Genomic DNA, 15188 nt, shown 5'->3' on the forward strand with positions numbered 1-15188 from the left:
AATATACACACATTCACTGCACATACACATGTATATACACACACTGCACATACATACACATGTCTATATACTGTATAAATATACACACACTGCACATAAATACACATGTCTATATACTGTATAAATATACACACACATGCACTGCACATACACATGTATACACACACACTGCACATACATACACATGTCTGTATACTGTATAAATATACACACACACACACACACACACACACACACACACACACACACTGCTCATACATACACATCTATATACTGTATAAATATACACGCACTGCATATACACATACATACCAGCCTGTCTCCTCTTCCGCTCTAGATTCCAGCAGTGAAAAGTCCTTTGGTGACATCATGGTCACCTGACTGTGATGTCACCAAAGTTTCTTAAGCAATCTTAACCTTGGAATAGGAATGCTAGGGGACCCCAAGAGAGTGGGGGTCCTGAGAAATTGCCCGGTTTGCTCTCTCCCCCAACGCCAACACTGCATACCAGCCTGTCTCCTGTTCAGTTTCTTTAGACTCCTGCAGTTAAAAGACCTTTGATGACATCAGTCACATGACTGAAGTCACCAAAGGTCCTTTAGCAGTCTTAAATAAGCACTTACATCAAAGTTTTTATTCTCTTATAATATGATTGCAATATACTATAACGCTGTGTACTTACAATTGCTCATTTTGCCTTTCTACTCAGTGATTCTTCTTTTCTCTGCTCTATGTAGAAACAGGAAGTCTCTTGTCCTGCATTTACCATTCCCCTCTTCAACTCCCAGACCCAGCTGCTCCGCTCCTCCCCGCTGCCATATACTTTTGCAGTGATGTGTGCAGAGAAAATTGACCTCCTGTTTCTACATAGAGCTTAGAAGGATTCAGTTAGTCAGTTTTTAATCCGTAATGTCATAGACCTAATGGAAAACAATAGAATTAGCTGGGTAGAAGGAAAAATGAGCAGTTGTAAGTACACAGAGCTATATAATATGTTGACTGCTATATATTAATAGGATAAAAGCTTTGATGGGAGGAGTGCTTCTTTAACCTCGGGGCTCCTAAGAGCGTGGAGAGTGAGGACTGTATGCAGTTACTGTAGATTGTAATGTTCTGATACTTCTCTGTCTCCTAACTTATTGCTGTTGACCTAATGAAAGCACACACCCCGCTTCACTGTCTTCACAAGGAAGGGTTTGCCACCATTTTGGTTGTCCCCCATAGAAGTTTTTAAAAATGTCTGCTTTGAGAAAGGACCAAAACTGCTATGTGCCACTGACAATATGGCATCAGTGCCAAAGTCTCTGATATGCTAATGCCGCCTGCGCTACAATAATGCGGTTGTATCATGGGTAATTGCTGTTTGCACCCTTTTATATAAAAAAATGCAATGTTGAATTATGTCCTTTTTAGATGTTCCTGTTTATATTGGATAATTTTTTAAAGAGTATCTAAACTTTTACTTGCTGATCAGTCTTTGTAAAGTTATGAATCTTTGTAGTAGACTCCATTACCTTCGTTTGCTTCCTCTTGTTCTGTATACCATGCTGAAAGTTCTGCTATGATTTGTGTTTATACCACTTGTCTGGGCTTAGGTAGCAGAGCACTGATGTGATGGTTAGGTATATGAGTTCCTATGTATAGTAAGAGTTGCCAAGATCTCTCCTTGGATTTACTCCAGTAGTGGTCTTCTTTACGGCAATACAAGCTTATTTTGACTGTTCCTATATGGCACATAAGTGAGCGCATTCCCTTTGGGATTACCCACGGATCACTCTCATTTTTAGCATACCAATCTATTGACTGAACGGTGGCTTGTTGTACGCTTAGAATATGCGGAGCAGTTACATAACACCCAAATGACGACAGTGCAACAGACTGCTTGAGCACTATGACCCGTTTTATCTAACAGCAATATTACTGTTGCCATAGTATATTGGGATGCATATCATTAGGATGCTAATTTAATTGCTGGGTGTCAAAATGTGGAGGCTCGCGGATCTGCTGAAAATCTTCTAGGGGATGGCAGGTAGCTCAGATTCTTCAGTCTTCATAAGATAGTAACACTGAATGAAGGTGTGCAGAGGATGCCTACAGAGGGAGTGAGGGCTCCTACTGGTCCTTTATAGAGGAATTGCCCAACATCTTAGAGCAGGGTTCCCCAACTCCAGTCCTCAAGGCCCATCAACAGATCATGTTTTCAGGATTTCCTTAGTATTGCTCAGGTGATAATTATATCACCTGGACAGGCAAGAAATCCATCACCTGTGCAATACTAAGGAAATTCTGAAAACATGACCTGTTGGTGGGCCTTAAGGACTGGAGTTGGAGATCCCTGTCTTAGAGGACCTGTCACCTAGTCAAAAGTGGCCGTTTTTGCTCTTAATTTATTCTTGTGGCACTTCGGAGTATTCTGGGGTTTTTTTTGTTTGTTTTTTTAAATCCACCGGACGGTTCCATCTTTTTATTTAGGGCTAACTTTTAGGGTCTACCTAAGGGGCGTGGTTCACAAGGTACCGAGCAGACTAAGGACATGCCCCAAAGAATCCTGTGAGCCATACCCCATTGGTATAAGCCTAAAAAGTAGCAATAAATAAAAAAACATATCTCCAGAAAGGTTTGGCTGATTTTGTTTTAAAAAAAAAAAGTTAGAATAGACATGGGAGCAACGGGAATAAAAATGAGAGCAAAGACTGCCAACTTTTAACCTTGTGGCTTGTTGAGCACAGGCCTGGCTTTTTATGTATTCCACCTGAAGGAAAGACATATGGTCTTGATTTTTTAGCTTTGTGCAAAAACTTCTCACCTCACTTGCACCTTTTTTACAGGCAAATTACATTTCATTGGTATCAAAATCCTGTGCAAAATAGCACTAACCTGATCCATTTGTATTATCTATTGATGATGCACCCCCAATTTGACATGACCGCTTTAGCTCGGCTCCATCGATTTGCTACACAAGTGCATTATTATTTGTGACCATACTAATGTCTTTTGTGCCATTGCTAGTGATACATTAGTGATCAAATGGAGTGTAAGATTGCATTTACTGATTCTAAAGATAATACATTTAGTAATATAGCACCAACATCTTTGGCAGCACCTTACAATTCACAGGGGATATGTACAAACAGTATCCGACATTAGAGTAACACGTAATTCTACAATTCAAGCAAGGAATCATGGCCCTGCTCGCTTATGATCTATGGTTCTCGCCCAATAACTAGATGTAGTGAGGTTTACAATCAGATTATATTCACCTAATCTATGAAGACTACATTCATGTTGGCTACTAAAGTCCACAAGTTTATCCTCTCCATGAAATAGACTTGATTCCTAATCTGTACATAATGATCTATCACAATCCGCTTTTATGTGACCAGTCAAGACCATAACAAATCGTCAAACATGAACTCATCGGTAATAGTAATTTTTTTTATTTCTGCTTTTAGATTCAGTGTCCATCTTGCCAATTTGTATGGTGTTTTAAGTGCCATTCTCCCTGGCATGAAGGCGTTAACTGCAGGGAGTACAAGAAAGGGGACAAACTTTTGCGTCACTGGGCCAATGAGATTGAGTATGGGCAAAGGAATGCCCAGAAGTGTCCGAGATGTAAGGTGAGTATCTGAAAAGGTCCATGGGAGTCATGTTCATTCACCTTTTATTAAGGACAGGCTATGCAAATACTTTCATGCCCAAAAAAGACAAGTCTAATAGTGATGTCTTTATTGACTAACCTGAAAAATATATTTACAAATTTAATTTTCTGGTACGCCAATAAAGGTATCACTCTTAGGCCACGGCCCCACGATCAGTATTTTTTCTCAGGAGTGGGAGCCAAGAGTGGAACAATCAGAGAAAAGGTATAATAGAAACAAGTCACCAATTCTGCATTTATCATCCACTCCTGGTTTTGGCTCCCACTCCTGAGAAAAAATACTGACCGAATACTGATAGTGGGACCGTGGCCTTAAAAGACTTCTATATCCAAAAAAAGACAAAAGTATTTGCATCAACTTTCCCTGGTTAACGTGTGTGTGTATATATTATAATATGTACATAGATTACACAATGTATTTTATTGTACATCACATCATTACTATGGAGCGCTAATTTTACTATGATTTTATTCAGTTCTTTGCAAAGTTACTGTCTTAAGTTCACCTAAAATGAATTTCATGTTAAAGATCACTTATCCTATTTGGGTATACAAGGGAGTTACTGGAGGAAACAGACTACCAGAAACCACCCATTAAAAAATATTGAACACTGATGGTCCTTTAGAGCAGTATTTCTAAATCTAGTCTTCAAGGAACTCCAAAAGGTCTTACACTGCCCATTATTTAATTAGATTAGACAGGCCTAATTTGGTCCTCCCCAAGTAAGCTTTGGAAAAATTGAATTGTGGTTTCTTCAAGGTAAACCTGTAACGCTGACAGATGCATTTTCCAAGCCGGTTTGCTTTTAACTGAGATGTCATGCAGAAGTGCCACATCCTAACTGATCTCACAAGGTGGTGGTAGACCTGTTCCCCCTGTTCCTTTTTATCATCAATATTGGCTCCGAGCGGTCTTCTCCCAAATGTCACTCGGTCATTAATAATTGACGCAGCAGTGCCAAAGCTTTTGTAACCAGAGTTTCTTTAACTGTCACAATTTTTCACAAAGGCCAAAGTAATGATCACCTCTCACATTACAATTATCTGCGATCTCTGGAGAACACTGCCCACCTGGGCCATACAGTGAGATGTGACAGTCCATTGTCCTCCTTTTTTTTTCTCTGTATGCCCTCCATATGTCATCTGCTCAATTTTGAAGGACATGATTGTCAATACCCAGGCCATGTGAGGTTGAAGCTTTTGTTTCTGCAACACCTGAGTTGACAAAAGTCAAGTAAGTTTACGGTTTCATGTTGCCTGAGGCAAAAACACTCAATGGCCATCTGATTGGTGTGTCATGGGAACCACCATTCACCCTTCCGGTAGAACCTGAAAACGGGCATAAACACTGCGTGTTATCAGGTCCTGAGTGTTTGGCATGGGTTGGGAAGGAGAGTTTTGTTTTTAGAATCAACAGAAGACAACAGCATGTTCTAACCAGTGCAAAGGGGACTTGTCTGGCCCTTCACTTGCCCCTTAGCCACAGTCTGGGTGATTATGAGATGATACCCTTAAGCTTAAGTTTTCTATCAACTAAAAGTCAAATAATGACAAGGGTATAAGCAAGTGGTGACTTTCTGTTCACCTGGCAAGACCAGTATTACCTGATGTTCAGTTTTTGTTTTATTTTTATATGTTTGGGTCTAATGTCAGGTTATAACTTTGAGCATAAACATAAGCACTTCCTCTCATAGTTATGATTCATAAATTCACATTTTTTTATTTTTTTTTTTAACTCTTTTGCTGCCAGGGATTTAATTTTGTGAATAATTTTCTTACATGTACAAAGAATCTAAATTACAAAATTAAAAGATATTAATTCCCCCCCTAATACTTATATATTTTCTGAAAGTAGACACCTGGCACAGTCAAAATGCCACTCGGCCTTTTGATGTAAAATTGCATTGAGGTGCCTGCTTGTACCTCACTGGTCTCTGCACGCCGGGTATTGTGACATCACTCTGTTGCAGTCTCGTTACTGCTAAGACATCGATAGTGTGTGCACAGCGTGCAGGGACTAGCCCAACCCCCTGAAAGGGGTATCATTGACTTTTTGTTTCAGGGACAGTGCAAGGGCTGCGGCAGTGACCTTACGTAGCCTCTGCCCCTGATGACTTTGTTTGTGTATCCCAGCATACAGTGGGATTCTCAAAAGAAGCCTCATCAAAAAGGAAGTAGGTAAACAGAAAAAGCAGTTACTGAAGGATGGGGAATTTTTAATGCAAGTATTTTAGAAAACAGTTTAGATTATGGCATCAAATACATAGAAATTTAGAATGAAAATTACTTTTGAACTCCGGCCACCCCTTTAAAATAGGTTTAATGTGTTGTGTCCATATATAGGACCTATGTTTAAATTTTAGCAAATATTTAAAAAAATCATCAGAGCTGGAAAGACCAAAAATCTGATTTTATGCTCAAAAATTCAATTTCCTTGGATGATGTCACTTTACATAACAATAACTTTAAAATATTGTTACATATTCCAGTGGTTGTGACATTGTTTGGGGGGTATTTTTGCACATTTTGATAAATTAAAAACTTATTGACCCAAATTTACTGTTAAACAGGTGCTTCACATGATCTAAGGCATAGTGGAATGAATAAATGGAAAATGCCATTAAAATGTAGTTTTGGCTCCAAATTTTTCATTTTCAGAATCGGTAATATGAGAAACACCCAACAAATGTTTACGCAATTGCTCCCCAAGTATGACAATAACCTATATGTGGTTGTATACTGTTTTTTTGGGTGCATAACATTGCTTAGAATGCACCAGTGACCCAGTTTTGGAAATATTTTGACCCCAGAATGGTCTTCAAAAAAGAATGCCCCGCAGATGGCAAAAAATGAAAATTGCAATCCCCCCCCCAAATAGTTAGTTTTTTTTTTTTCCGATGCGGACTTTGTGGCACAAGTAGTAACTTTTATTCTGTGGGCAATTTATGATCACTTTTTTCCAATAACCCCCACGACAGCACACAGGAGGATGTAACCCCACCCTAATAGGGACAGGAAATACGAAGAGGTTGAAATAGCCCCTCCCACATCCTCCCTCCAGTGTTATTTCCTGTCCCTATCAGGGATGAAGAGGTCATCCCCGGTGTGCTGGGCCGGCGACAGGCACTGGGGGAAAGCTACTAGCCGGGCAGCGGAGGATCGAGTGGTCTTTACCTCTCCTCCTCAAGGCGCTGCTCCCGTCTCCTCCGGATTCGGGACCCCCTCCTGCAGTCCATGCTCTCGGGCAAGGTCTGCAGGATCTTCTGACCGGAGGCCTCTCTGAGTCCATCTCCTCCTCTCCCCCTCTGGATGCGCGGGCGATGCCGGCTCCAGGATGTGGAGCGCACGCCGCGGCACCGGAAGTGACGTCTGATGCCGGGCAGTGGATGATGACGTTACTTCCGGCAGTTTGCGTTCCGCTGTGGACCGCATCAAAAAGCTATGGGGGAAAAAGAGTGGAATGCCGCCGGCGATCAGAAATCTTCACCTGGACACCGGGGGAGTAGCCCTCTAAACAGAGGGAGGCACTGGTCCGGTCGCCCATAAAAGGAGCCCTGGACAGGAAGACAACTACAGGTAGGACAAAACCATGTCTGTTGAAGCTTCTTGCTCTGCATCTGTAGAGCCCAGCACCGGTCCGGTCCCAGTAAGTATGGCACTGGTAGTCAATCTCCCAGATGCTGGAAATAGTGATTATAGCTCCCCTCCCCTCTCTTGTAGGGGGACAAGGAACCTACATCTGGAGAAAAAGTTAAACTGTCACACAGATGTCCCATCTGTACAAAAAAACTATCGTCCTCCCATAGAAAGCCCCTATGCAAGGACTGTACGGAGAAGATTATCAGGCAGGAACAACCTTCCTTAATGGAGGAGATAAAGGATTGTACGTCAGGAGATCAAATCCTCCTTAGCCTCAGTCAGTCTCCCTACGCCCTCACCTAGTCAGGGTTCTACATCTACTCCCTCAGCAGCCAAAAAGAGGAAAATTAGCCCGCCAGAGTGAGGGGAGGAAGACTCTCAAGAGGAGATATATATCTCGGAAGATCTTCCAGAGGAAGGTGAGCTAAGTCCAACTCCTGATAACTCCCAACGAGAGAGATATTACTTTCCATCAGATAGCTTGGAGGAACTCCTCATGGCAGTAAGGAGAACTATGGAGGCCAAGGAAGAAAAAGTGCCCCAAACAGTACAGGATCAGATGTTTGGGGGGGCTTCCTTCCAGGAAAAAATTGGTGTTCCCTATACACCAGAGTATTAGGGACTTAGTCTTAGAGGAGTGGGAATCTCCAGAAAAGAGATTAAATACCCCTACAGAGTTAAGGGATAGATTTCCTGTAGACAATGAGACGGCAGAATGCTGGTCTGAAGTCCCAAGAGTGGATATCCAAATTGCACGAGTAGCAAAGAAAACCACACTGCCCTTTGAAGATTCCTCTCAATTAAAAGACCCCTTGGAACGCAAAATGGAGTGACTACTCAGAAAATCCTGGGAGACCTCAGCAACACTATTAAGCACCAACGCAGTCTCTACGGGCATAGCTCGATCAATGGCTCGTTGGCTAGATCAACTGGAGGAACACCTAGTTTCAGGCACCCCCAGAGAAGACATCTTGGCATCCCTACCGCTTCTACAGAAAGCTACGGGGTTTTTAGCAGACGCCTCTGCAGAATCCGTGAAAGTGGCGGCAAGAGCATCTGGGCTAACAAACTCTGTAAGAAGGGCCCTATGGTTGAAATCCTGGAACGGCGACATGGCATCAAAAATTAAGTTGTGTTCCATCCCCTTTAAGGGGAAATACATGTTTGGGCCAGCCCTAGATGATCTTCTAGAGAAGGCCTCAGACAAGAAGGCCCTCCCCGAACCTAGGAATGTGAGGAAGAGGCCTTTTTGTCCCTCCCAAGAGCAGACCCCTTAATATAGGGGTAAAGGCAAAACAGGACGATGGAGCTACCCAAAAGGTAGAGGAGGCAAAAATCTTTGTCTCCCAAAACCAACGTCCGAACAGACCATGACGTCAGGACAGTTGGGGGCCGCATCTCGAATTTTCTCCCTCAGTGGAAAGAAATCTGCTCAGACCCCATGGGTCCTGAGGGTTGTCGAGTTCGGAGTAAAAATAAATTTCTCCTCCTATCCTCCAGAGAGGATAAGGTTAACACCGCTCTCCTCTGAGTTTTCAGGCCACCCTGATATCCGGTCTTACAGACCTATTGTCCTCAGGGGTGATATCCCTGGTTCCTACAAGAGAGATAGGCACAGGACATTATTCCAGACTCTTCCTAATAAAAAAACAAACAAATGGCTCAAACACAGTTATAATCAATCTAAGGCCACTGAATCAGTATATCCACTACCAACGATTCAAGATGGAATCCATCAGGTTGACTGTCCCCCTGATAGGATAGGACCATGTCATGGCCACAATTGACTTCCAGGATGCATATTACCACATCCACTTCACAGGAGGTTCCTAAGATTCGCAGTGGCTCAGGGGGATCAAATAGTCCACTATCAACTCCATGTTCTCCCATTTGGAATTTCATCAGCCCCACGATTATTTACAAAAGTTATGGCTTATATCAGAGGTCAGAACATTTCAATAGTACCATACCTCGACAACCTGTTATTAATCAGGCCCTCAGTACCAGCACTCCGAGAACATCTACAGTTGACCACTCAGATCCTATCGTCTCTGGGCTGGTTAGTGAACCAGAAAAAATCAGATATGGTTCCCTCCATGACAAAAACATTTCTAGGAGTACTATTGGATTCCCACAGCCAGAGGTCATTCCTGCCCAAACAAAAACAGATCATGATAAAAGCAAAAATCAATGTCCTAAGGAGCGGAAGATTAGTATCATTAAGAGACGCCATGTCTTTCCTCTGGTCTATGACATCCTGTATTCAGATGGTGGCCTGGGCTCAGGCGGTAACCCGAACATTACAGACCCACATCCTTACGAATTGGGACGGATCCCCATGGTCTTTGAACAGGAGAATCCCTATACCACCACGAGTAAGGACCTCTCTATTCTGGTGGCTGAACGGAAAAAATCTGAACAGAGGAGTACCATGGATCCAGAATCCGTTGGTAACCATAAAGGTGGATGCCAGCGAAAAGGGATGGGGAGCCATGGTCTCCCAAGAGCTATTCCAGGGTATATGGACCAAAGAGGTGAACCAACGCTCATCAAACTTAAGAGAACTAAAAGCCGTAGAGGAAGTCCTCAGAGCAGCAGAGCCTCTGGTCCAGAAATCTCACATTTAGATATTTTCAGACAATATCACCACGATAGCCCACCTTAGTCATCAAGGGGGCACAAGATATGAAAGCTTAAAAGCAATCTCAGCAAGAATATTCTCCTGGGCCGAAGAACATCTTCTATCCTTGTCGGCTCTTCATATCAAAGGTTCAGTCAATATCCAGGCCGACTTCTTAAGCAGAACAAAGATTTATCCAGGAGAGTGGAACCTAAACCCAGACGTCTTCCAGATGTTAGTCGAGAGATGGACAGAGTATCGCGGGTGCTTGAGTGACATGTTCGAGCCCCCGAGGCCACACAGCTGTTAGATAGCCACAAAACATGCGGGGATTGCCTGACATGCACGGGCAATCCCTGCATGTTTTGTGGATATCTAACAGCCGCGAAACATGCAGCCGCGGGGACTCCAACATGTCTCTCGAGCACCCTCGATACGCTGTGTATACCAGAGTACCCTAGGCAAACTTGAATAACGAGCACTTGCGCTCATCACTAATGCTCATCTCTTTTCCAGCATTGTCAATGCTGATGTTCCTGGGGGTGATGTGACCTTGTGTCGCATATCTGCTGCAGCCAATCAGCTGATCGACTGAAGCTTATTAATATTCTATCAGAGTGGATGTCTGCTCTAATGAAAAGGGTAAAGGCTGCAGGGGTCACATCACCCGCTGAGAACAGAAATAGTTAGGCTGTGTGCCCACAATGCGTTTTTTAAGCGTTTCCGCAGCGGCATTTCCGCTACAGAAACGCTTAACGCTTGGTAGAAGGCCTGCCATATTCCCCAATGCTAATCCGCATGTGCTTTGCACATGCTGCAGAAATTTCCGCTGCGGATTATCAGTGCGGAAAAAAACGCAGCAATACCAATTATTTTGCGGAAGCGCTGCGTTTTTGCCGCCATTGACTTGCATTGGAACGCATGGAATCCGCATGCTGCATCTGTACATGCGGAATCCATGCGTTTCAATGTGCGGATGGTACCCGGGTCTGGAGGACAGGAGACTCTCCTCCGGACCCGGGTACCATAGAACCTGTAAAAAAAAGAATAAAATAAAAAATAAATATTATACTTACCTTCTGATGGCCCGCAGTGTGCTTGTCTTCGCTTGCTGGCAGATCGCGGTGGACTGAAGGACCTGCACTGACGTCATTTAGTCATGTGACCGGTCACGCGACCGCTGACGTCGGCAGGTCCTTTAGTGTACCGCGAGCTGCCAGCAAGCCAGGACGGATCAAATCCAGACTCCGGGGGCCATCAGAAGGTAAGTATATATTTATTTTTTACCATTCTTTAAGGTCACACTATATAAATCCATGCCGTTTGCATGGATTTATATAGTGTGACCAAGTTGACAAGCACTTTCCAAGTGATGCTAAAATAGCTAGGAAAGCGCTTGACAACCCGCATGCGGAAATGCAAGTGAAGAACGCTTCACATCCGCATGTCCCTGGCAGGAAAAATGCATGTACAATCCGCATGCGTTTTTTTCTGCCAGGGAGATGCAGAAACGCTCAGGGAAAAATCCGGAGCATTTCTGCATTGTGGGCACATAGCCTTATGGTAACTTGCTGGAACAACGCTGCGGGCGGTGAGCTGTTGGTCTACTTAAGCTATCTTTTACATATAAGATGGCTATAAATTGCTGAACTCCTGCAGCGTGCTGCTCCTCTAAATCTTCAGAAGGGTAATTATAGATTATTACCGTGTATAAAGGATTTGGTGATCCCTAGTGATGAGGCTAATATCTGGGGAAAGATTCGATGGCATTCTCATATGACTGTACTTTGTTCTTCTCTATGTGTAAAGTACACATGCAAAAAGTTTGTTGGATGCCCTATATATCTGCAGCACCATTTTTTTTATATTTTTCTGTTAGGATGACTGGCTCCCTTACTGCACTCTGGGGCTGGTGAGGCCAGTATTCTGTTCAGTGTGGTAGAAACATTTGATACTGTGCCAGTAAATTTTCCCTGTCACCTTCACAAGTGTAATCCGGATTAGTAGAAGGATTACAGCAGTGGGTGGGATAAGCGGTGGGATAATAGAGGACCCTGTATTGTGGAACATTTGGAGATTGCGATCACATCAAATATTTGTGATGGGTGATTAAGCATTTTGTCTATATACACAGCTCTACTGTCTCAGGCTACAGATCTATTACATTTTTTCATTATGGCATTGAAACATTTTATTTTGATACAAACTCAGTATTTGCTATATATCATCCAGGATGATTTGCTATATTTACTAAAACATAAATAGACAATTCTGAGCTTTGAGAAGCTCCTACTATGTGCAGCACTTTGGAATGGGTCATTCCATGTTCCTGATGTTTGGCAGCATAGCATAAAAAACACTACTTAATTTCTCCCCAAAATGGAATCTCTACCAAAATCTCTGCTTTATGTGCAAAATGGCAAACCCTGGTGGGTGAACATGGTGAACGGCCACGCTAGTTTTCCTGCTGTAGCCATTTTGTAAGATAAGCTGACCATACACTGTGTTCCAAATTATTATGCAAATAATATTAACTCAGATTTTCCCAAATTACCTATATGAATTGCAGTCATTGTAATTTTCCAGTCCAATAACTATCAGAGTACAATTGAAAGGTTTTTGTACAAACTGCCTATGATAACAGTATATTTTTAAAAAAATAAAAAACTCAAACTGCACTCAAAATGCATGTTCCAAATTATTATGCCCAGCAGAGTTTTCAACCTTTTCATTTGAATAAAGAACAAAAAAATGGTCATTTTTTAAATCATAAGCATTAGCAGGTTGTTAGAAACTGAAATCAAACAGTTTTCAACTCAAAACTTTATTCTAGGTGATGTTACATTTGCACATAGGACCCCTTGTTCGAAAGGAGCTTCTGAACTCTCTCGTCCATTGAATTTGTCAGGTTTTGGATGGTTTCTGCTTCAATTGTTTTGCATGAGGACAGAATACCCTCCCAGAGCTGTTGCTTAGATGTGAACTGCCTCCCGCCATCATAGACACTCCTTTTGCTGATGCTCCAGAGGTTCTCAATGGGGTTGAGGTCAGGGGAGCATGGGTGCCACACCATAAGTTTGTCCCCTTTTATGCCCATATCAGCCAGAGATGCAGATGTGTTATGTGCAGCATGAGACGGGGCATTATCATGCATGAAAATGATCTTGCTGCGGAATACACGGTGGTTCTTCTTGAACCATGGCAGGAAGTGCTGTTTGAGAAACTCAACATACATTATGGAGTTCATCTTTACTCCTTCAGAGATCCTAAAGGGGCCGACAATCTCTCTCCCCATGATTCCAGCCCAAAACATTACTCCACCTCCTCCTTGTTAGCGCCGTAGCCGTGTTTGCATGGGGTGTCCATCAACCAGCCATCCTCTACTCCATACATCTGGACCATCGAGATCATTTCATGCATGATAATGCCCCGTCTCATGCTGCACATAACACATCTGTATCTCTGGCTGATATGGGCATAAAAGGGGACAAACTTATGGTGTGGCACCCATGCTCCCCTGACCTCTACCCCATTGAGAACCTCTGGAGCATCAGCAAAAGGAGTGTCTATGATGGCGGGAGGCAGTTCACATCTAAGCAACAGCTCTGGAAGGGTATTCTGTCCTCATGCAAAACAATTGAAGCAGAAACCATCCAAAACCTGACAAATTCAATGGACGAGAGAGTTCAGAAGCTCCTTTCGAACAAGGGGTCCTATGTGCAAATGTAACATCACCTAGAATAAAGTTTTGAGTTGAAAACTGTTTGATTTCAGTTTGTAATAACCTGCTAATGCTTATAATTTCAAAAATGCATTTTGAGTGCAGTTTGAGTTTTTTATTTTTTTAAATATACTGTTATCATAGGCAGTTTGTACAAAAACCTTTCAATTGTACTCTAATAGTTATTTGACTGGAAAATTACAATGACTGCAATTCATATAGGTAATTTGGGAAAATCTGATAAAATATTATTTGCATAATAATTTGGAACACAGTGTATACATTAGATGGCTGTCAGACAAATGATGTTTCAGCAAGTCGTTTGGCCGACAGCCATCTAAGTCGACATAGGAGCGCTCATTCGGCCGAGCACTTGGGTGTTCTGTATGTGAAAGCCACCAACTGACATGTTGACCTGTGGCTTATCTCAGGTAGAACCATGTGATTGGCAGTCCGAAATCAGACATGCACGATCTACATCTCTCCCGACCATCAGTTGGCCGGTGCCCCCATAGACATTAGGCCATTGATATGTGCAGGTTCTGCTGACATTAGTCCAATACGTATGGGGCCCTAACAAGCATACTCCTATTATTGAGTTATCCAGTGTCTTATATATGTATTGGCTTGTACATAAAATAGTGACTAGGCAATATTCTCTTCGTGGATAATGATCATTTCCAACCTCCATCTTTGTTTGCTCTTTTTGCGTAGAAGCATCCTTAAATTATTACAATTTATTGGATCGGTTTATGAATCTGCACAGATCACACCATGGCCCGTGTGATATTTAGACAAATTCCTTTTCAGAGAAAATATATCTTTATCAAAGATGTGGGCAGTGTGAGAGGAGTCCACTGAGTGGCTCCCCTTGGCTTTCCCCTGTGAATTGACGACCGGATTTTCCCTGTGTGTAGACCTGTCCTGTCAAACTGAATCGGATGGAGAGGAGCTATAAAAATAAGCTGCCTGGTGAACTAATTATCCCATGGTCGGGCTCTGTCTCTGAAACGCCATAGTGTTTAAGAAGAAAGCATGGTGCTCTCCAATGAGGAAGCCTGTGTAGTATTCATGCTGCCCGTAGCTCTCGTAGGTTACATGGTTGACAAGCTCCTTGTCCATATGGACAGAATGCAGGGAGCCTTTCTCTCTCGATTGTACTTTTGTTGCAATATATTTATCACCGTGCATCTTAATCTTTTTCTACTTCTGCTTGGGGCCTCGCTAGTAGTCATATTCCAAGATAGATCTTTCCTAAAGTATCTTTACTTTCATCCTAAACCCAGTTAAACGTTGAAATGAGATTAAAATGAGTCAGTTCTGTTCCTTAACTAGCTGCTACTGCTGCCAGAGCCAGAAATCTGCAGATGATCATTGACAAAGCAGTGCTTAAAGACTGATACCAGCACTGGATTCACACTTGCCTTTAAAGAAGTTGTCCTCTAGTTTAGCATTGATGACCTATCCCTAGGATACATCATCATTGTCTGATCTGCCGGGGTCCGACACCCCAGCCAATCAGCAGTTATCTGTGTCGGCGGTGGCCGGAG

The 15188-nt window shown here is 42.7% G+C and overlaps 1 protein-coding gene across 1 annotated transcript in view; it reads left to right on the forward strand.

The window, feature by feature from the left end:
* Positions 1-15188, forward strand: part of RNF217 (ring finger protein 217) — a 99574-nt gene that overhangs the window by 76756 nt on the left and 7630 nt on the right. The window contains exon 3 of the mRNA XM_073676012.1: positions 3453-3617. Coding sequence (XP_073532113.1) covers positions 3453-3617 — 165 coding nt within the window. The remainder of the gene's footprint in view (positions 1-3452; positions 3618-15188) is intronic.

This window comes from Phyllobates terribilis, unplaced genomic scaffold, assembly GCF_046119375.1.
Source record: "Phyllobates terribilis strain yellow unplaced genomic scaffold, ASM4611937v1 Scaffold_3__8_contigs__length_932513732, whole genome shotgun sequence".
Taxonomy (NCBI): domain Eukaryota; kingdom Metazoa; phylum Chordata; class Amphibia; order Anura; family Dendrobatidae; genus Phyllobates; species Phyllobates terribilis.